This window comes from Myxocyprinus asiaticus, chromosome 25, assembly GCF_019703515.2.
Source record: "Myxocyprinus asiaticus isolate MX2 ecotype Aquarium Trade chromosome 25, UBuf_Myxa_2, whole genome shotgun sequence".
NCBI lineage: Eukaryota > Metazoa > Chordata > Actinopteri > Cypriniformes > Catostomidae > Myxocyprinus > Myxocyprinus asiaticus.
The window spans coordinates 12,287,959-12,312,801 of record NC_059368.1 but is presented as its reverse complement, the minus strand read 5'-3'; the positions used below and the strand labels follow the sequence as shown (position 1 = coordinate 12,312,801).

At 38.5% G+C, this 24,843-nt stretch overlaps 1 protein-coding gene across 2 annotated transcripts in view; it reads right to left on the bottom strand.

Moving 5' to 3' along the window:
- The window catches only part of LOC127415706 (protein enabled homolog), a 153,147-nt gene that overhangs the window by 102,516 nt on the left and 25,788 nt on the right, over nucleotides 1–24,843 (bottom strand). Inside the window, exon 2 of one of the 2 annotated variants that reach the window (XM_051654537.1) lies at nucleotides 18,046–18,096. The exons of the other annotated variant lie outside the window; for it this stretch is intronic. Coding sequence (XP_051510497.1) covers nucleotides 18,046–18,096 — 51 coding nt within the window. The remainder of the gene's footprint in view (nucleotides 1–18,045; nucleotides 18,097–24,843) is intronic. 2 annotated transcript variants of the gene reach the window in all.

Sequence of the window (24,843 nt, the reverse complement as noted above, 5' to 3'; positions counted from 1 at the left end):
TCGATTAAAATATTAAATTACCATGACATCACAAATAAAGCAACCGTGTGGTTATACAGAGTAGCAGATTACAATGGTGGATATGAGCTGCGCTCCAGTTTCTTTTCAGCATTTTTTAAGCATTATATTGTATTGTATTTTATATTGTAATAATGTTTATGGTAAGGCAAATCAAAATTATTTTAAAATTGATATCTATGGTTTAGAATTCAATTATTGCTAAATTACTGCTTAAATTATTAGTCCACGTACAGTAAATATGGCATATTCAATATTCAAACTTATTAACAGCCGATTTAAATCGACCAAGTTACCGCATTCAGTAAGCCCTTTGGTGTCAAGACGGGACCATTCATCCCGTTAGATCTTCAATGGTGATCTTGTTCATGTAAGATCATCGTTAAATCATTTTTGGCCTCCGTGGTTGCACTTTGGAAATTAAAAACAGTAATTTGCTATTGGAGTTTGTGCGATTCGTGAAAATGTTAAATTTACCAATACCAGCTGCGTGGCAAATTGCTTTGTGACGTTATGGTAATTTAATATTTTAATCGACATTAATAATCGCGATTACAATATCAATGGCAATAATCAACAATTATGATTTTTGCTATAATCGTGCAACCTTAATATTGTCAAATAATTATTTTTATTTTTTTATTGAAATAAAAAAAAAAAAAACATTGCATTCTGCAACTCAAGTATCATCTAGAATTCAGTGTTCCCCACTGGAAACACAACATCGCTTGGTCATTCGTGTGATCAGAACTCGTAATTATGATATTTTCAACTCCACTTCAAGGCCGCAAATATAGGGCGTTGACTATTACTCCCATTCATTTTTCCACGAGTGGTCTGTCTGCTCTGCCTTATTTACTGTTAAGCTCACTTCCTTCCCAACAGCTTATCAAATATTAATTCAGCAATCAATCTACACAAAATTGCTACACAAAAAGCAATGGGAACAACTCAATATAAAGAAACACAACAACTGAGCTAAAGCATGATTCCTGATCAGTAAAATAAACCTGGGGAAACATTCACCATGTGACAGATGCACTCTGGGATCATGTGGTTTTGAGCTTGGCCAGATCCTGTGGTTTGCGATTGTCTTGCCCATCTCCACGGGAACAGATGGGTGTGAGTGACAGGTCAGGTGCAGGATAAGGGCCTTGTCTTTTTGAATGTGGGGTTCACTGCGCAGACACCTGATCGGAATGTGCAGTCACGCTCTAAGCATCCAGTGTGTAAACTTGACAATTAATCAGTCAAGCGTTGACAAGGGCAGCACCGGTCAAGGACCCATCCAATCAACAGTAACTGACGGGGGCAAGTTGACAGAAAGATGAATCAATATGACTGTGTATCTGCTTTGGTGGTGCCCAACTATACAGTATATAGTAGGAATTAGGGCTGCTGCAATACCAAAATTTGGGATTCGGTACGATACCAGCCCTGGTACCTCAGTATCGATACTAAAATGATACTTCAGCAACAAATAAATAGCCTCAGATTACTGATGAAATCACACAGAAAAGGACGATTAAAAATAACTTCATAAAGTCTTGCAGTTGCAAATTCTGGATTTTCCATTATAATTTTTCTGAATTTCATGTTTTATGTTGTAATTGAATGTTATCATCAAAATGGTGTTTAATCAAATTAATACATAAAGCTTAATTTGATAATTTTTTTATCTTAATTTTAGCTTAATTTTTTTATTTAACAAAATAAAAAAAATAAAAATAGGTCAAATAAAATGCTGCACAACAGAGCTTAACAAAATTAAAACATTAATAAAAAAATGTTGATTACCTCTGGCAAAGGGCTGCCACGGCTAAATCACAGTGTGCTGATATTCAGTACACTTGTTTTTGTGATATTGCATACATGTAATAATAACTACAATTATAGTTATTATAAATAATAATGATAATAATAAAACCATTTATTATTGTTATTAGTAGTATTATTGCTTTTTGAATATTACATTTTTCAGCATAATAGTAATATTTTTCTGTTATGTCTTCAATTTCATGCATCCAGTTAGACAGGGGTTTTATTTTGGTAGAAATTTTATTTTGACGGACATTTAAGTTTCTCCTGTGTGGTAGTTTTTAAGATATACGGTCACTCCCTCAGAAGTGTATTTGAAACTTTATTGCAGCAGTGTTGCCCAATTTTTTTTTTAATTAATGTTGTGGTAAAAACAAAAAAAAAATTTTATACAATTAAATTAAATAAACATTCTGGTCAAACAAAGAGATAGTCCCACCCCCAACTCACACCACTGGTTGAGTAAAGTTGTTGGGGCGGGTCTAAGCAGGTGACTCAAAACAAACAGAAATTTTCAAAGTGCCACAGAAAGACAGTTCTTCTAGTTTTTCGAGAAAATTAACCTATGAATGGCTTTACCTATAGTTGTTTCTCCGTATTAAGCTGGGATAGGAGAAAGTATTTTAACACAAAGTTACATACTTCAGCTTTAATTTCATTGTGTGCAATCAATTTAAATTTGTAAAATGGTAGTTTACTTTATCCACTTGCATTGGAACTACATGAATATTTGTTGCTTGCCATAACCAGCCATACACAAATCAAGACAGACTAAATTATCTAATGTTGTTTGCCATAAAAATAAATAAACACAGGGTACGAATCCTGCTTAGTCCTTCTCATTGTCATTACATCTGCATAACTAAATTCGTTTCATACAACAAAACTACAACAAATCTATTCAAATAGATTATTATCTGTTAAAATGGCTTATTTGAATTGCCTGTAAAAGTTTTCCTCAATTTAAATATATTAATTGAACGTCTACTTTCTGAGTGCCTGCTGAAAACAGAAAATGTTCATTTCTCTTTTTTCCATTTCATTGATGGAAAATGTCCAACCATTATTTTCAGCAGATGAGTGTTGTAACCACACTCTAGGAAATGTGCAAGTCAAGCACAGTCTCAACAGACTCTCACATTTTGAGAGCAGCGCATTTACGCAGGAATCAATTAGCTTCTCTGGATCTGGTGCATGGGCTAATACTGTACGCTACCAGTGACTTGAACAGCATACGCAAACCTTCAGAGTTTCACGACTGGAGTTGGCGTGCAACATCTCAGATTTGTCGCGCACTGAGAGCGCCACCTGGAAGCACCAGGTTCCCATGAGGGGGTGGTGCAATTGGGTTAGACAAAGTGTGAAACCTTGAGCAACACGTGGTGCATGGGGATGCATGCGACACCTCTGCATATAAACCACAAGTCCACGGGAGGTATGGCACTGCCATTTTAGGCTTAATGCCTCTGCAGGTGGTGGCAAAACAGCCAAAGAGCCAGTCTAGGCTTGTCCCTTTCAGAAAATCAATTATTTCATAGGAATACAGGTCACCATACGAGTATCTTCTCAAAAGGGGTTTGGATATTCCATCAGTGCTAAAATTTAATTAAATTTGAAATATGGACACTTAAAATAAGTTTTTCCAGAATCGGGCTGTACCGTTCTGAGCATAGTTACAGTTCCAGTAGCATTTCCACTTGAAAATGGTTACAATTTCAAATATGGTACAATTAGGCTACAAACTGTTCCTGGACAGGATTTCTTGGCTTGAGCCTCTTTACCACCATTGGGCTGAATCGTTCTTGTTGCGAAACCATTCTATTCTGTGCTGATCCGTGCCAGCCGGCACGGTTACCGATGTTATTTTTTTTAACTGTGGTGATGAAAACAGACTTCGAATGTACACAAGAAATATGTCAGTCGTTACCTTGGTAATGCAATAGTTTAAGGACCGCGTGAGAAGTGTGCTTACTTTGCCCAAATAGTGTGTTAGGCCAGCAACAGAGAAAAAAAAAAATCAAAGTAACCTTGGCAAATGACAAGTGACCAATTGTGAGTTGCGACGTCACTACAGGCATTCCACCAGCACAGTTGAGCATGGCTGTCTAACCGTGCTGAGAATTCCGGGTCAAGAATGGTTTCTAATCGTGCTTTGGCGAATCATACTCAGGTGGAAAAGCTACTGTAACCATTCCTTACCGTGCTCAGAACTGTTTGGCCCGATGCTGGAAAGGAGACTATGGTTAGCTAACCGTACCTGGGACAGAGAACTGTGCTGGTGGAACACCTGCAGAGACCTGGTGACTCGTGATTGGTCACTTGCTCAGTCAGTCAATCCATTCGAATCCTGATTTTGCAGTACCACAATGGAAAAAGAAACCATGCCAATGCAGGGTTTTTCCTGCATTGAAAAGTTTTTGGCAGCCGCCTAAGCAAACTTTCCTCCACCAAAGAATTTACAATTCTTCTTTTTTCGATGCATTGTTACCCTTGCATTTTTACACCCCCATGGTGACCCAAAATGCTTTCACTGCTCAGACTTAAACTGCAAACATATGAGAATGACTTTACCTTTACATATGCAAGCACTATCCGGCCCCTAGCAACAACCTCCCTGTTCGCTGCTATATTCTAAAACATGTGCATGAGAGAGACAGAGAGACTGAGTGACTGCAAGGGTCTGGCTCAAAGCAGGACATCATACAACACTTAAACCACCTCAATGTCACATGAAAGACATTTTCACTTAATGCAAGGTATCAAGCATTAATTGCCTTCAGAATAGGACTTCACCAATGCGTTCCTTTCCACATTTTTTAAAACATCAATTAAAAAGAAAACGTTACTATGTACTGTAATTTCTTTGAGGTTGTATCTATTTCCATTTTACAATGACTTAAATTTCACTCAGCAGAATGCAAAATCTATTGTGCAATAACAGTACAATCCCCAGCAGTCAGAACAACATGAATCATACAAGGTGGAAAGGAAATAGCTCATCCTCCCTTTATCTAAACCACATAATAGTGCTGAGAGCAGCATTTCTTCATGACCTAAACAGTCACTAACTCCTCCAGCCAACACCCAACAACCTTAGGTGAAAAGGGCACCAACAAACGACTAGCAATCATTGTAGAAAGTCATGTTTTCTTACTTTTTTTTTTATGGCTGTGTGAGATTCTATATATTTTTTGTGTTCATATTTCACTAGGGATGTGAATCAAATAAATTCTGGTCAAGATTCTGTTTCCTTAACTACTCTCTTAATTTTAGTCATTTTGAGGAAGAATGGATAATAACTGGAAAACAATTGTTACTGCATTCACTACCTTCCAAAGCCTGTTGTCAGACATTCTGGAGGCATTCGGAAACATGATCATTAATTTTCTTGTAAAAAATGGAACCGATTTTGAATAAGAACCCATTCTCAAAACCCAACCCTAACTTTCAATTTCTCACTTCAAAAGATGGAGGAATGAATTGTGCCCTTCAATTGGGAAAGAAGGACAGCAGAAAGCCAGAGGGCCCCAGAGTGCTGTGCTCTCAGAACCAGACAAACAGAAAAATCCCCAGATCAGTGCTGCATAACATCCTCGTAATAACAAACTGAGGGAGACAACACTGAACAAATTCATCTATTCTTCCTCCAACACGGAAGTTTAATCATGTGTATAGGGCCATGACATCTGCAACCTTATAATAATACGACGGGTCATGGGTTGAGATGTCAACTGAGGTAGCGTTAGATATGGTTGGAAAGTTATCTATGCCGTAGGGTAGAGAGGGACAGGATTACAGCAACCAGGATCAACAAGGCAATGCTGATCATCTCCTGCAGCGCATGCACACACAGAACACACACACACACACCCACCCCCTCCAGGTCATTTTATTTAATAATCACTTAAAGGCCAGACGCCTGCTCTGTCATGTAATGTCATCACAGCGTATTAAACGTCCCTAATGATAGATTTTTCTTGTTAGAATATGACAAAATGCAGCTGAATTCTGTTATACAATATCACAAATTCAAGGAGGAATCCCATAAACACAGTATGAATTGGTTTAAGCACATTATTATCTAAATTGCAGCAAGAAAACTGAAAAATTGCCAAGTTGTAAAAGGTAGGAAATTTTCATTAATGTTTATATATATATTAGTTGAATCAAATTCGTATCTGTACAGAATCCCACAATTTTAATCAATTCTCAAACATCTGTATCTGGAACTTTTAGCTAAATATCAAAATGCTTGTGTGGTAACAATGCAAAACTTGATTCTCTCGCTGGAATACAATCAAGAATCATTAGATACATCATATTTGGTTTCACACAATGCACAACAATGTATGTCAATGATTAAATAAATGTTGTCCAAGCAATGGACACACACACACACAGTGTTCATTTGCAGGTGTAATGTGGAAAACCACAAGCTTAAGTGCATCTTAACACTGAACTAAAAAGACAAACAACAAAAGTCGAATCTCATAATCAACATTCATATCTTATTTTTGTGATGTTCCTAAAATAAACACCAAACAAAAGGTTTATGGGAATGAGCTCATTATTTTGGTATGTGTAAATATAAAGACTTGCGAGACTTGTCTTACAGAAACCACTTTGACAAAAGTTTCAAATACGGACATCGAAAACAAGCCAAGTCAGGAAGAAAGCCAAAAGTAAGAGTGACAAGGAAAAAACTCCCTAAGATATACACCGATCAGCCACAACATTAAAACCACCTGCCTAATATTGTGTAGGTCCCCCTCGTGCCGCCAAAACGGCACCAACCAGCACCTCAGAATAGCATTCTGAGATGCTATTCTTCTCACAACAATTGTACAGAGCAGTTATCTGAGTTACCATAGATTTTGTCAGTTCGAACCAGTCTGGCCATTCTCTGTTGACCTCTCGCACTGACAAGGTGTTTCCGTCCACAGAACTGCCGCTCACTAGATGTTTTTTGTTTTTGGCAGACTGTTGTTTCTAGAGACTGTTGTGCATGAAAATCGCAGTAGATCAGCAGTTACAGAAATACTCAAACCAGCCCATCTGGCACCAACAATTATCCATGTGATTATCTAATCAGCCAATCGTGTGGTAGCAGTGCAGTGCAAGTCTACGGTAACTCAGATAACCGATCTGCACAATTGTGGTGAAAATAATTTGATTTCAGAATGCTATTCTGAGATGCGGGTTGGCGCTGTTTTGGTGGCACGATTGGGGCCTACACAATATTAGGCAGGTGGTTTTAATGTTGTGGCTGATCGGTGTATAGCTTTGTGAAAATAAGAGTTACAGAAGCATGGAACAATATTGCAAATATGAATAAACGGTTTTAGTATAGACAGAAAAAAAAAAAAAACCCTATCCGTGACTACACCACTAAAAAAAATAAAAAAATACGGCAGACCACTCCCCACCTGTTAAGCATGCAAGCACATGGTGGGGACGAGTTACAAATGTATTGTTGAACAAAGGAGAACAGTTTGCTTCCGATAGAAACGCTTCCCGTATCTTTTTGTTGTTGACCTTAAAGGCCATGCACCCAGTCGAACTCTATGACATGTTGGAACATATTCATCTGTCGCTTGGACAACATTGACAAGTTTCTAGTGATTTTATCATCCTCAAAAATCATTCACAAAACTACTACATAAAATGTACAGTTTAAGGGTTTGTTTTTGTTTTGGGTCATCACTAAGTCCATGTGAAATATGGGCTCTGAAGCAAAACCACTGTACCATTTCGTCTATACTGTTACTGTATAGGCAACTGTAAGTTCAGCGCACTTTTAGTACCAAAAAAAATCCACCAGACTTTATCAATATCCCGTAATAAAAGCGAAACCAGTTTTGTTGCTTTATGACTTCCTATGGGTTCAAACTGCAGTCAGTCAAGAAACTATAGAGTAACAGTTTAACATTTACTTGCCATTAACCTCAATAACCTCAAGCCACTTTATTATAAGTTACGCAAGCAACATAAGCAAGAGGATACAGTTGACGGTGGAATATTTTTACTCTAAATTCAGAGAACACCAAGATTAGTTATCAAGAAGGGCATAAAGCCATGATTACTTTCCCATATGCACATAGTACAGAAATGTCTTTAGAAATATCAGTATCGAATCAATTTAAAAGAAATCCTCTATTCTACAAGCCCACTAGCACCTATATGGCGCAGTTGACTGTCTTCCTGCAGACTTACACATCATGTGTCATTTTAGCGTCTTCCAAAACTCCACCTGCAAGGAGTCTGTCTAATCCTGCCCTTTTCCAGAGTTTCTAGTGTCCTCCAAGTCTGAGGTGCCCTGTAAGCTGTCAGCCGTCTGACAGGTCTGTGGGACTCAGAGACAAGTCTGGGACCAGCTTTGCTGAGAGGACCCCTCCCTCAGGGCTAAATCGGGCCAACTGGGCAGTCCCCTCAAGAATGTCCCCTCACCAGAAATAAACCTGCTGACTGAAGGGTGCCATGAGCTCACTTGGGTGTTTTCCTCTTTCGTCTCTCATTCGTTTCCCAACTGGGGCAGTGGAGCAGCGAGAGTTCATTTACTGTCAGTTAAATCAAATCCAGATGGATGATATACTAGATAAGCCTAAAAGGCATGACTGATGACTGGTGGTTAAAAAGCCTGGCTTGATACTTCTTTGAGTGGCACAATCAGGACTAAAGAGCAAAAAAAGTTGATTGAAAGGGTTATACACTGAATACAATACTACACTGCAAAAAATCCTTTTTTTAATCAGTTTTTATTTTAATCAGTTCTTATTTTCTGGTAATGTCACGGTTATGAAATTTGGCTGACGATTAATTGTAAAACAAATAATTTCAATTATGACGATTAATTGTCTGTTTTAGGGCTATGAAGATTAATTGTCATATAAATTGTCATATTTCTTAAGGTGTGCTTTTTTTCTGCATGTGTGTTTCACACACCTTCAGAAGTCATTTTTACATATTTAACTTCAAATATATAACTCAATTAATAAATAGGGATATGCGATTTCATTATATATATATATATATATATATATATATATATATATATATATATATATATATATATATATATATATATATATGATTTATTATATAATGATTTATGAAATTTCACACATTATTTAAATGCTCTGATTAAACCCACAATCCTTTATTTGTCATGAAGCAAAAACTTTGAGATTTTGTTTCATCATTTCATCACTTAACAGATATAGAGCAAGTGTGTGTCGTCTCCTCTGTGTCACTGCGTGTCATTTACACTGTGGGTATGAACCAGGAACATTTGCCATTACACGATCGTTAAAAGTGAAACCGGAGTGCTTTGCGTTTACTATTAAAGTTTATACTTGTTTATACTAACTAAAGTTTATACTAGTTTGGCACGAGTCTCTGCTGACAGCGCACGCATCAGGGTACTTAACGTGCTCTTCCAGAAAGGAGCTGGTTGATGCCTGCGGTGTGGCTCAGTGATGCTCGGCCTCCGAGTTCAACTGAATGACACACAAACATGCCGTTAATGTCATTTATACAGTATATTCACTTACAATTCCCTTATTTGTGCATTAAAATGTGATTGGCCAATAACCGATCAGATGGTTAATAATCGCGACAGGCCTACTATAAAAATATATATTTATTTATATGTTAGGCCTGTCGCGCACACACACACACACACACAACCATTCAAACGTTTGGGGTCACTTGCCTGAAATATTTCTCATGATCTTAAAAATCTTTGATCTGAAGGTGTCAAATGGTTACACCATTCAAAAGTTTAGGGTCACTTATTCTTTATTTTTATTTTCAAATTTTTGAATAATAGTAAATAATAGTAAAGTCATCACAACTATGGAATAATAGAAATGGAAATATGGGAAATATATATATATATAAAAACACCAATATATAAAATTATATATTTCAAGGGAACTGCATTTTCATACAAAATACAACACTTTCACAGAAAAGCTATTAATTCAAACCTGGTCTCATGACAAGTCATAATAATAATACAAGTCGTACATAACAAGAGATGGTGAATTCGTAAGAAATCTTACTCGTGTGGGCACATACAAAAACAGACTATTACACCTATAGAGAAAAAGAAACCAACGGACTATGTAATTATGATTTTACCATTAACCCCTAACCCAAACCTAAACCTAACAATAAAGTCTAACCCTTAATAGGAAAATAGCAATAGTTTTGTGTTCCACGGAAGAGAACATGGTTTGGAAGGAGACAAGGGAAGCTTTTTCCAGGTTATGGACAAATCAGTCATTTGTATTACATAAATAAATATGGAATGAGTAACCAGAATTGTTCACAGATGTTTTATTTCCTAAAATAAAGTGTTGAATAGGAGTCTAGCTAAAATGTAATTCCTGTATTGTATCGATTTTTGTTGATTAGTTGGTCTCTATGGGAAGAAATGCTGTACATTTTCATACGGGCCAAGTCGATAACTAACGATTTTGCCTTCTTGAATGAACTGTTACAAGTTGCACTGAGACTATGTTGTAATTTCTTGTATACTGCCCCTTTCTTAAGCCATTTGCAAATAATTTCACAACAAGAAAACAATAGTGATAATGAAAGAAGTGTTTTTACTTAAACAAGTGCTGGTTTTAGGAATGCAATCTTCTGTTCACATTTTAAATAATATTTCTTAACGGATTGTGTTAGGCCCCCTTTTGCTGATCCATCATAATAGGTCTGGGTCAAGTTTACAGACTCTGTGCTACTTTGAAATGACCCTGTAGTCACCTCAGTTCTCAAATATGAAGAACAAGAGCCTAAAGACTATGACCTCAACCTTTCAGGTCTCTTTCCACACTGGTTAGCAACTTTGATACTGGCAGGCAAGGGGTTAGTCCTTCAGTCTGTGAAGGCTATTCTATAGTTACCATGGAGAGGAGGACTGCGGTGAAATCCTATCCTCGTTAGAGAGCGACGGGCCACCGAAACCAAACTGCAAATCTGAATCCAAACAGAGGGCCACTATTAAACAGACCCCTTAAAATATAGACAGCCCTGTGTCTGTCTCCAGCTAACCTTTCATCCTAGCCATTTGTTTAAAGTGTCTCTATGGTGACTTGGCCCCGTCCGTTCTCTGAAGAGATGGGACTGATGGATTTGGAAGATTAGAAAGAGAAGGGAACAAAACTTTGCTGTTCCCAGACTATCTGGGCTTTGGTCAAAATATTCAGAAAGTGAGCCAAACCAGTTTCTCCACTTCTGGTTTGGTGCACTTGAAGGTTTTTGTGGTGTTTCATAGTAAATGAAGCTTGAGTGAAATCCCATAGTAGCAACCAGATGCTTGTCTATTGACCGCATTGAGGGTCTGCTTGTCGTTATTGAAGAATTGAGAATTAATACAATAATCAAAGCAAGCATACAGCCTGGCGGAGTTGGATTTGACTTCTCAAATAAATTAACGCTGTGGCAGGGAGTGTTTGCTAGCAACTGAGTGTTGCTACAACAACCAAAGTAAAGCATGCTTTGAAATGCAGTTTTACTTCTTTGTGTTTCTAAATGTTGCCAAACATGTCTAGCTGAGCATTACAAAGGACCTTAATAATGTGACAATCAACTGGCCAAGTGATCCCTCTGAGATATACTGGCATTGTTTTGTGTGAAAAAAATCTATCAGTGCACCATTTCTGAACGTAAACAATTGGGTCCTTGACAGAAAAAAAAAATAAAAAAAATCAAGGGCAATTTTGATGTGCTAAGGAGAAACATACACTTTGAGCTGAGTTTCACAAGTTTAGCAGCTGCCAAACTTGTCTAGTTGTGCTGACTAGTGTGCTCCATGCCAAGTTTCTCAGGAAATAATACAGAAGCCTCTGGCCATCATTATTCTGATCTCTATAATGCTAAAGCTGTCACTGGGCAATGCTTTCACATACACTTTGTTTTCTTTATCATTGAGCATCAGAAAGCAGTAGTTACATGGAATCAGGGTAGTATTTAAAGTGAAAAATGGTGACGTGTCTGTGGTATCAGGACATAAGTGTACGTCCACCCTCCATAAGGGGCTAAAGATACTTTGTTTCTCTTAGGCTGTGTAGTATCTGCTCCTGACCTGGTCAGGCAAAGCACCCAGGCAGCCCTTGGTGCTCTGTCACTCAGCTTACCAGATTTCAACAAGCAAAAGCTGGATCTACCGCTTCAGTGACGCTGAGACCATAATCCCTAAATCTTTTAATATCATGTAGAAAATGTTCGGACAGGGCAGAAAAAAGTCATGGACAAGGATGAGTTGTAACAGCAGGGGTGGGGGAATGGATCAGTAATGGACAGAATGGGAAAGATGAGGTAATCTTCAACGGGAAACTGAAATTCAGACACAACCAAACTGTGCGGTAGATGTAAACAGTGCAGAACAGTCATTCGAGTAGTAACTGTGAATGTTTTTGTTACTAGAAGACCCACTTATCCAATAAACTCAGTAAACATTATTTATTGATCCAGCATGCATTAGCATATTGATTGTTCATGACCACATACAGCTGAAGTCAGAAGTTTACAATCACTTAGGTTTAAGTAATTAAGGGGCCGTTTACACGACAACGTATTCAACTAAAAACTTTGTGTTTTGGCTGTTCGTTTACACGACAACGGCGTTTTGGGGCATGAAAACGCAAACTTTTGAAAACGGGTTTCAAAGTGCAAGTTTTTGAAAACGATGTCGTTATCGTCTCCGTGTAAACATACAAAAACACGAATTTGTGAAAACGATTACGTCACGCGCACACGTATTACGTGTTCAGTCTATAGGCATGCGCGCGAGTACTTCAAAACAATGCGCGAGACATTCAAAACTACAATAGCGGACTACAATGCATGTTTGTGCTGCTCAAGATTTTGAGTTTAGTGACGCTTCTCCAGCAGTGTAGATTTACTGCATCACTACTACGACCAGCGATCGCCATCTTCATTGGATTCACCACTCTGTGGAAGAATGCTTATGTATGCAGGTGCGTAGTGTTTCTTTACAAAGTGACATCGCCAACTACTGGCCTGGCATGCATAATACAGCGTTTTTAGTCGTTTTTGCGGATCCGTGTGAACGGGGATAGTTTTGACAACATTGTCGTCTGCACGCAAAACTTCTCAAAAACGCAAAGGAAAAACCTTTCCATTTTTAGTATATTGTTGTCGTGTAAACGTACCCTTAAACTCATTTTTAACCACTCCACAGATTTCATATTAGCAAACTATAGCAAGTCGTTTAGGACATCTACTTTGTGCATGACACGAGTAATTTTTTCCCATAATTGTTTACCGGCAGACCGTTTCACTTTTAACTGACTATATCACAATTCCAGTAGGTCAAAAGTTTACATAAACTAAGTTAACTGTGCCTTTAAGCAGCTTGGAAAATTCCAGAAAATTATGTCAAGCCTATAGGCAATTAGACAATTAGCTTCTGACAGGCTAATTGGAGTCAACTGGAGGTGTACCTGTGGATGTATTTTAAGGCCTACCTTCAAACTCAGTGCCTCTTTGCTTGACATTATGGGAAAATCAAAAGGAATCAGCCAAGACCTCAGAAAAAAAATTGTGGACCTCCACAAGTCTGGTTCATTCCTTGGGAGCAATTTTCAAATGCCTAAAGGTACCACGTTCATCTGTACAAACAATAGTAAGCAAGTATAAACACTATGAGACCATGCAGCCATAATAATGCTCAGGAAGGAGACGAATTCTGTCACCTAGAGATGAACATCAAGATGGTGAAAACAACAGTATTTGCCACTGCCATATCTACCTGCTCATTACACAGGAAACCAAACCATTCCAACAACACCTTGGCTTCCTGAAAAGCACTGGAAACTTAAACATTGCCACTGCATCAAATCAGCTAATGAATTATTAATCTGTGTGTTCATTATTTTCATAGACAATTATGCTAACCACACATAGCTGGGAGTAAAGGGGAAAAACATGTATTAATTATGTATTGACTAACTTACACAAGCTAAGACCAGCAATTCATGTTAGACCAATTTAAGCTGTATTATCAGCTGAGGTTCAGCTGAAAACGAGCCTGGTTTATCTGGTTTCCTAACCTGTCCATCTGACAAGTGCCCAAAACCCATCTCAAACCAGTGCAACAGACAAGCCTAATCAGCTTGGCGAAGCTGGGAGACCATCTAACCACTTTAGGCTGGTTTAAAGTTTTTTTTTTTTTTTTTTTTTAGTAGCGATATCAGGCCAGTTTTATATGAACAACACATGATTTTAAAGAAAAACATTCATTTTTCAAACATTAATGGCAAAATATACCAAATGAATAATTGCAATGCTATAGATAAGCTACAGTTGAAGTCAGAATTTTACATACACTTAGGTTGAAGTCATTAAAACTCATTTTTTACCACTCCACAGATTTCATATTAGTAAACTATAGTTTTGGGAAGTCATTTAAGACATCTACTTTGCATGACAAGAGTAATTTTTTCCAACAATTGTTTACAGACAGACTGTTTCACAATTCCAGTGGGTCAGAAGTTTACATAAACTAAGTTAACTGTGCCTTTAAACAGCTTGGAAAATTCCAGAAAATGATGTCAAGCCTTCAGGCAATTAGCCAATTAGCTTCTGATAGGTTTATTGGCTAATTGGAGTCAATTGGAGGTGTATCTGTGGATGTTTTTTAAGGCCTACCTTCAAACTCAAACTCAGACATCAGCCAGGAAGTTAAATCTCGGTTGCAAATGGGCCTTCCAAATGGACAATGACCCCAAGCATACCTCCAAAGTTGTGGCAAAATGGCTTAAGGTCAACAAAGTCAAGGTATTGGAGTGGCCATCACAAACCCCTGACCTCAATCCGATAGAAAATTTGTGGGCAGAACTGAAAAAGCGTGTGCGAGCAAGGAGGCCTATAAACCTGACTCCGTTACACCAGTTCTGTCTGGAGGAATGGGCCAAAATTCCAGCAACTTATTGTGAGAAGCTTGTGGAAGGCTACCCAAAATGTTTGACCCAAGTTAAGCATTTTGAAGGCAATGCTACCAAATACTAACAAAGTGTACGTAAACTTCTGAACCACTGGAAATGTGATGAAAGAAATAAAAGCTGAAATAAATAATTTTTTCTCTACTATTATTCTGACATTTCACATTCTTAAAGTAGTGATCCTAACTGACCTAAGACAGGGAATGTTTTCTACGATTAAATGTCAGGAATTGTGAAAAACTGAGTTTAAATGTATTTGGCTAAGGTGTATGTAAACTTCTGACTTCAACTCTAACTGATATTGATTGTGGGTAGTCTATTCTTTGGCATTGCACATAAAAGTATAGAGTGCAAAACCCAAAATAAGAAACATTTTAACACTAAAAAGTCCACGGGAACAGGCATTGATATTTACAAAGTTGTCATAATCTATCTTTCCTCTTCTCAACACATCATCAGAAGAATAAATAGTCTCATTTAAATGCAATGGAACTGAAATAGAAGACAAATAAACAGTGGTTTGGATTCAACAGTGTACATCAATACTGACCTGTAAATAAAAGCCAAAGGATAAATTATCTTGTAGTATTTTAGAAAAAACAGGCAATATATAGACAAAAGAGCTACAAACACTTCGACATGTCTAAATAAATAAAATCTGCACTATAATGAAAAAAAAGCTGATTGTATGAAATGTGGTGGTGGTGGTGATGATGATGATGATGATGAAGCCATAACACAAAAGCATGACTGGCCACAGGCCATGTGTGCAATTGAATCTTGTATTTATATGGTGTATTTAGTATCAATTGTGCATTGTGTACATATATTTTCTTTAATTTTCTATATTTAACTTGATTTATTAGCGTGTATGTTATGTTGTTGTGTACTGTAGTGTTCGCTGTGTCTGGCTGCTAATGCCCGTTGCTAATCGAATGACTACTTAAATTAACCAAACAATTAACCAACCTACCAACAAACTGTAACCTACTATTACAACCAAACCAACAACTAACCCACCAACCAGTCACCCAACCACTATAGTAGCTGACCAACCACTAACTAAATAACCAATAACCAACTAACCAACCAGCGCAGATTCACCCATGTAGTAACTATGTACCTGCACACCTTTCATACATACACTACATACCTAACTATCAAACTAAAGTTGAATTATCAATCTTCAAACTCTAAATACCAAAAAAAAAAAAAACTTTGGTTTACAAACTTAAACTGGTTTACTAAAGTTATAAGTAGTTGCAAAAATGTGTGGGGGAAAAAATTGACAAAGACTTGAGAAAAACTATTTTGGAAGTTTATGTTACAACTAAACCAAATTCAAACCCAAAATAGACACTTATCCAAACTGAAAATAATGCACTCATTATAACTTTTGTATAACCCATGCGAGTTCAGGGATGTGTCTGAGTCTTTCTCTCCAGCTTATACTGGGGTAATCAATTCCACATGGAGGTGAGAGTGAGCTGCTCTTGTACCAAACATGGCAATCAGTGTTTGATGAGTCATGCTCCCCTTTAAGCTGTCTTAACCCCCTGCCCTCCATTTTTTACTCTCTCACTCTGTATCTCTGAAGTTGTGCTTGTCTTTGCATTCCAACTAAAGCTGGAACTTCAAGATATCTGGCTTGTTGAGCTCATCAGTGTGAGCTGAGGTTTCCTCAAACAGCATAAAAAAAAAGAAATCACAACATACTTTCCACCTCTTCAGACTGTCAGTCATGGGGCCCAAGCCACGCAGAGCAGCACACTTCAACTATGCGGAAAACAATGAAGCAACTGAGACAAAAATTCCAACAGCTAATCTGATACCACTCGTTTTTTTTGTAACAAGCCTTTTAAGGTTTCAGAACAAAGTCAAAGACATGAAATGTAGACTCGATTGTGAATGTTTGACATATCCCCACCCCATGGTGCAACTACGGATTTCTCCTTACCAAGATTTAGGGTGCTTTCACACTGGCAGTTTAGTTTGAAACAGAGCACGGTTCGCATGAAAAATTGGTCATGTGAAAGCTGTCATGCGGACTGGGGAGTGCACCATGGTACCGAACCAGAGACTACCTGTAGGAGGTGGTCTGAGTTCGGCTGCAATGGAACTGTAGCGCGATTCGCGTGAATGTGAAAGCAACTCGGACTCGGGTGCGCACTCGTTCAGGAAGTAACCTGCACATGCGTTTTAGCCGATGACGACGTCATTAGTTTCGACTAATAAATATAGGGTATAATATGAGATGACAGTGGCGATAACTTCACCTTGGACACGAGCGCGAGTAAGCGTGCAGTGTAAACAAAGATGCAAATAAATTCCTTGTAATCAGTTGTCTCCTCAAAAAAAAATAAAAAAAAATAAAAATAAAATTAAAAAAAACGCCATTTGCGAGCAGCAGCAAGCCGCCTTCCCCTGGATATCTGATGAGTTACGCCATTGAGCGCACATATACGCAGTTGTCGTTCACTCTGCTGTGCATAATGGCACCAAAATAACAAAAAAACAAAAAGATGAGTCGCGTTGTGTTCTCCATGCGTGTTTGTGATGACGTAAGATGTACGCGAATGGACCGGGGTTCGATAGAATCAAGTGCGTGTGAAACCAGACCAATGCTGCGGGGGGCACTGGGATCAATTGCACTCAATCGGACTACAACAAATGTGCCCAGTGTGAAAGCCCCCTTAGATAGATTGCAATACAGAAATATAGACTAAGTGTGTGGCAGGTTTGGTTAGATTAAAACGAACTCTGGTGCGATTGTTCTGTTAGTGCGGTTTGTTTGAACAAGTGTGAACGCTGCCATCCAAACTTTGGTGCGCACCAAACAAGCGGACTGGGACCGCTTGAATAGTGGGTCCTATTCAGTGGGACCTTTCCAGTGATTTTTTTTTTTAATAACTTTGTAACATCAAGCATTACTGCTTAATTTCCCTTTGCATCTCTACCTGAGTTAGAAGTACTAACATTGGGAAATAATACTAGTTACGCTAAAATAATAACAGGACTGTATCTTCTACATCAACACATCCTTGTACTATATTAAGATTCCAAGCATTTATGATGAAAAAATGGTTTAATTACAACACTTTACACAGTGCATAATAACAGTTAAAACGAATGCAAACATAAATAGAAATTATTATTCATAGTAACTCTTAAATACAACATTTGTACACTGTGTATCATAAAACATTCTTCCCTTTCAGAAAATTAAAATTCTTACCTGCTCATCTGAAATGCCTGCCTGGCTGCTGTCTGTCCCTCACACTCTGTCCTATTTTCACATAAACCAGGAAAAAAAAAAAAAAAAACTAATCATTTTTATGGACGGCTTTAACATCTTCAATGAACACATGACTTGTATTATTTACACATGCTATATAGCTAAATTATATTGGCATACAAGGGAGCTTTAAGACATACAAGGGAGCTTTATGTAACTTTCTGTAAAGTTGCTCTTGAAATGTGGATTGTGAAAGGCACAAATGACTTGACCACTGGTCTTTTCAATAGTGTCTGTTTGCCTCAGTATTTTATTTTTTGAATGTCTTCTTTACCTGATCAACTGTTTCTCCTCTCCCTCTTCTGACAGGTCTACACTATGACTACATTTCACCTCCGATCTTATATAAGAACATGTCCAATGCATATTCACTTAAGATGTACACTTTCTACAGTAAAAGTGAAAAAATAAATAAAAACATAGAAAGTAAATGCAGAAGTGTCCGTCAACTGAAGGCATGATGCGGTATAACGCGACTCAAAGAATGGTTCCAGTGTGAACAACCTCATTGATTAAGCTAGTTAACATCAAGTGACAATTATGTGTTTTCACTAACTTGTTTTATTGATAGCTGTGGGACTGAATTGCAATGAAGTAGCTAACTTGTTATGGTATAGCTGGAGTGTCATTAGCTAGATTACAGCACTATCCTATCTCCTTATGAGTATAGGTTTTATTTTTTTATTTTTATAGACCCTCTTTGCCCAGCAATGCAAAATGGTCTGCTGGGCAGTGCTTCTCTTCATCTTGCAGTCACTGTGCAGTGAAACAGCAGTAATTATGTGTTTTGTTAGAGGAGACTGTGCGACACTAGTTGAGTGATAGGTTGGTGTAAGAAACAAATCGATAATCAAAAAGTTTTTAAATTTAAATCATTGCTTCCAGCCAGTGCTGCGATGCTGTTTGAAATTAACTAACTCTTGCGTGACGTTCCTCTGTTGTATACAAAGCGTGCGCACACTTCTGACTTCTCGTGTGAACTCGCCAACGTGCTTATGTCACTGATGCGTCGACTGCTGTCAGGAAGCAATTTTTTAAAATTAAAATTTTAATAATCAATTTGTTTCTTACACCAACCTATCGATTTACTTCCGAAGACAGTAATTGATCGACTTTTATGCTGCCTAAATATGCCTTTTGGACCGTCAAATAGCCAGCAGCCTGATGGCACCCATTTACTTACACTACCGGTCAAAACTTTTGAAACTCTTGACTGAAATGTTTCTCATGATCTTAATCTTTTGATCTGAAGGCATATGCTTAAATGTTTGAAATTCGTTTTGTAGAAAAAAATATAATTGTGCCACCATATTCATTTATTTCATTACATAACTAAAATGTAATAATAATTTAAAAAAATTTAAAAAAGTATTTGAAATTGATGACTAGGACCAAATAATAAAGAAAAGCAGCCACTCCTTCAATACTGTTTAAAAAGCATCCCAGGGTGATACCTCAAGAAGTTGGTTGAGAAAATGTCAAGAGTACATGTCTGCAAATTCTAGGCAAAGGGTGACTACTTTGAAGATGCTCAAATATAACACAGTTTTGATTTATTTTGTATTTTTAGTCACAACATAATTCCCATAGTTCCATTTGTTATTCCATAGTTTTGATGACTTTACTATTATTCTAAAATGTGAAGAAAAAAATAATAAAGAATGAGTGTTTCAAAACTTTTGACCAGTATTGTACATTAAGGACCTACAGAGGATCAACATTTTTCTAAAAATCTAAATTTATGTTCTGCTGAAGAAAGACAGTCAAACACATCTGGGATGGCATCAGGCTAAGTGAATAATGAGAGAATTTTCATTTTTGGGTGAACTATCCCTTTAAGACATGTCATCAAAGGGACATTTTGACACTAATGATAAGTGATCTGGCTGCAGTTGTCTTTGCTGCAGCACAACTGGCTGTAGGACCTTTGTTATGAAACAGAAGCCAGCCACGGCCATGTGACCCCAGCACAGCCTTGTGCTAACACAAGCTGCAGTGGTCTCCAGGGCAATCTGCAAACTTCATTCACTCAAGACCTTACAGCCTCCCTGTGCAAACATCAGCTAAACCACACTGTTTAGTGCTATGTTCACCTTACCACTCTTTCTCGGACTAGAAAGCACTGAGAGTAAATTTTTCACGATCCATGACACCTATCAGAGTGAAGATTTATAATATTAAAAGTTTGCATAAAATCGAAATTGATACATTACCTTTTTTTAATGCACATCGCTGATCTTGTTGTGAAGTTACTCCACATTATTCCAGATTAAAGGAATGCCCTGGGTTCGCTGCAAGTTAAGCTGAATTGACAGCATTTGTGGCATAATGTGGTTTACTACTAAACAATTTTGACTCATCCCTCGTTTATCAAAAAAGAAAAAAAACTTTGTAAAAAAGCTTCTCTTCGTAATATTTAATGCAAACGTAATAACTCAAAATCAAATCAAATCACTTTTATTGTCACACAACCATATACAAAAGTGCAATAGTGTGTGAAATTCTTGGGTGCAGTTCCGAGCAACATAGTAGTCATGACAGTGATGAGACAAACATCAATTTACAATAAACATCAGATTTACAACACAATTTAAAATCTAATATACACATAATTACACACAACACAATATACAAATAATAACATACAATGTACAGTATACAATACACACAATATAGAATACACATTATACAATAAAAAAGTATATATAGTATATATAGAATGTACAGTAGGTTGTATTGTACTGTATTGACATTCAGGCTGTTGGTTGATAGTCAGTTGCCTGTGTGTTAAGAGAGAATATAATATAATAATAATATAATTTATGACAGTCCGGTATGAGATATAAGAGTAATAAAGTGCAGTGCTGATGTATTTTGATCATGGGAGATCAAGAGTTCAAAAGTATGATTGCTTGGGGGAAGAAGCTGTCATGAAGTCGGCTGGTGTGGGTCCTGATGCTGCGATACCGCCTGCCTGATGGTAGCAGCGAGAACAGCCCATGGCTCGGGTGGCTGGAGTCTCTGATGATCCGAGCTTTTTTCACACACCGCTTGGTATATATGTGCTGGAGGGAGGGAAGCTCACCTCCAATGATGTGTCTGGCAGTTCGCACCACACTTTGCAGGGCTTTGCGGTTGTGGGCGGTGCTATTGCCGTACCAGGCGGAGATGCAGCCAGTCAGGATGCTCTCTACAGTGCAGGTGTAGAACCGTGCGAGGATGTGGCGGTTCATTCCAAACTTCCTCAGCCGTCTCAGGAAGAAGAGGCGCTGATGAGCCTTCTTCACAACGACTTCAGTGTGGATGGACCATGTGAGTTCCTCAGTGATGTGGACACCCAGGAACTTGAAGCTGCTGACTCTCTCCACTGGTGCTCCATTGATGGTGATGGGACTGTGTTCTCTATCTCTTCTCCTGAAGTCCACCACAAGCTCCTTGGTCTTACTGACGTTGAGGGAGAGGTTGTGCTCCTGACACCAGTGTGTCAGAGTGTGCACCTCCTCTCTGTAGGCTGTTTCATCATTGTCAGTGATCAGACCTACCACCATCGTATCATCAGCAAACTTAATGATGGCATTGGAGCTGTGTGTTGCCACACAGTCATGCGTGTGCAGGGAATACAGGAGTGGGCTGAGAACACAGCCCTGCAGGGCTCCAGTGTTGAGGGTCAGTGATGAGGAGATGTTGCTGCCCATTCTAACCACCTGGCGTCTGCTTGACAGGAAGTCCAGGATCCAGCTGCACAGCAAGCTGTTTAAGCCCAGAGCCCGGAGTTTCTCATCAAGCTTGGAGGGCACTATGGTGATGAATGCTGAGCTGTAGTCTACAAACAGCATTCGCACATGTGTTCTTTTTTTCCAGGTGGGAAAGAGCAGTGTGTATTGTAGATGCAATGGCATCATCAGTGGAGCGGTTGCTGCGGTAAGCAAACTGCAATGGGTCTAGTAAGGGAGGTAAAACAGAGCAGATGTATTCTCTGATTAGTCTCTCAAAGCATTTGCTGATGATGGGGGTCAGAGCAACAGGACATTTAAGCAAGTGATTTTGGATTGCTTTGGAACAGGCACAATGGTGGACGTTTTAAAGCATGTGGGGACTACAGACAAAGAGAGGGAAAGGTTGAAAATGTCCGTAAAAACACCAGCCAGTTGGTTCGCGCACGCTCTGATGAGGCAGCCCGGAATGCCGTCTGGACCCACGGCTTTGCGGATATTCACCCATCGGAAGGATCGGGTTGCATCCGCTACAGAGACGGAGAGTGAACTAACCTCTGTAGCTTCGGCCACGAGGGTGGTGTTATTTCCCTCGAAACAAGCATAATAAGTATTAAGCTCATCCAGAAGAGAGGCAGCGGTGTTCACGGCGGAGTTTTTATTCCCTTTAAAGTCCGTGATGATGCCAATTCCCTGCCACCTGCTTCTAGAGTTGGTGGTGTTAAACTATCCTTCAATCTTGTTCCTGTACTGACGTTTTGCTGATCTGACAGCTTTTCGGAGGGCATAACTGGCTTGTTTATGCTCCTCCGCATTCCCGGAATTAAAAGCGGAGGTCCGCACATCAAGTGCCGCGCGAACATCGCTATTAATCCAAGGTTTCTGGTTCGGATAGATCTATATTGTTCTGGTCGGAATGACGTCCTCTACGCACTTTGATTAAATACTTTACACTATCAGCGTAAAGCTTGATGTCGTCATCAGAGGCGGACCGGAACAACTTCCTATGCATCTAAAATAACTTTACTTCACAAGCCCCCTTTTTCAGCCCCTCTCCTCCAACCACCTGATTCCATTTTAGTATATGACGCCAACTTTTTACGATCCAATCAATTCCCAAGGGAAAAAATTACAGGGCCCCCCAATCTTACTTCACTCAGAAGTGTGTTAGATTACAGAAGTAAAATGAGTTGCCTACAGCATTTCAAGTTGACTTTAATGATGCAATTGATTCAACAATTTCAGTTAAAGACTACCCTGTCATCTTGAGGAAAAAAATGTCATCGTAAGATGTACTTCACCCTTGCGGCTAGGCTGTTGTATCAAGTGCTCTTTGCAGTGTGTTAAAGACTGTGGCTTTAACAGGCAAGCTGTAGTAAATCACACTGTGCATGGCAGGGCTTTTTTAGAGTCAGTCCAGACTCTTAAGTCAGCCAAAGGATCAGCTTTAGGGGGTTTCAGCAAGACTGCAGCCTGAGCATTTTCAAGCCATGCGAAAACAAAAAATCCTCAGTGGGACACAACTGAATTCACATTTGCCATTGGTTCTCTTTGAAGTGTAATTGATCTTAAAAGTAATTTGATTTTAAAATTACACCAAGTGTGGACATGTCACTCCATCACAGGCTTCTAAGAGGGTCTTAATCTCTCATTTGTTACTGGAAATGGAAATCTGACCCTTTTAATACAGACAGATAAACTCTCTTTTTAACTTCCGTAACTCCTCCATGCTAGTAAGCGGCCCAGTTTATCCAGACCAAACAACTGCAATGGCGTGAAACGTAAAGTCCTAGTCACTGTCTGTATCAACAGAACTCCACATAAAGTTATGTGGATTCCCAAAGAATTCAAATGGTCATCACTGACAAAGTTATAAACATGCTCTTGCCCCTTGCGTGTGTTTATTGAACATTTTGGCCAATTTGACAATGCTATTAACTAGGGGTGGGGATATGTCAAATATTCACAATATATTAGCAATGATTTTGAGCTATATAAATTAAGTAACAATCTGAATATTGCAATATTGTGAATGTGCCTGTGTTGCGAGTATATGAGAGCTACTCTGTAGCAAAAATGTCATTTGAGTAAGTTGTCAAACTGTCTGTTTCAGTCAATCAATTCAAAACTATGATTCAACGATTCATTTGAGTCATCACTCAAAAATGTTAGTCTCTCCATGGCATATTGTAATATATGAAATATTTTAGTACAAATATTTGCAGGTATATATATATATATATATTGCTGTTTATTGCTCTGTATTGCCATCTTGATGCAAATAAATTACAACAATTAGCCTAAATATTCTTCTTCCTTATGTTTTAAAACTAGATTACATTCTTCCTAAAATGGCGCCGCGGATGGCCGCCTCGGTATGGAGCTCTCCAAGAGCTGTTTTTGTTTGTTTGTCCTGTGTTTAGTAATTTATTTCCAATCAGTTTTACCAGAGACGAGCTGCTGAATATTTGGCAGCACACGCCAGACAAACTTTTACCGATTTTTGATTATTCGGACATTCTAGTCGGAGGAGCAGCGGTGCTGTACAAGCACATTAAGACGCAAACGTGGTTTGCTGCAAAATTCTGCTGCATTGTGCTTCATGGAAACCTGGCTGAGTGAAGCCATTCCGGACAGCGCATTACATCCACCGGGCTTCCAGCTGTTCAGAGCGGATCGCACCGCGGAGTTAATGGGGAAAATGAGAGGTGGTGGAACGTGTTTTTACATAAATTAATGTTGGTGTACAGGTGTAACAACGCTGAAGATGTACTGTCCTAATTTAGAGGCGTTCTACATAAAATGTAAGCTTTTCTACTCGCCGTGGGAGTTTTCCTCATGTATTCTTGTGAGTGTTTATATTCCTCCACACGCGTGTGAGCGCAGCACGGCAACAGCTGGCTGATCACATCAAAGACACGGAGCAACAATACGCAGACTCACTTATTATTATTCTTGGAGATTTTAACAAGGCAAATCTCACATGTGAACTGCCCAAAACAGGACATTACATGCCCCACCAAAG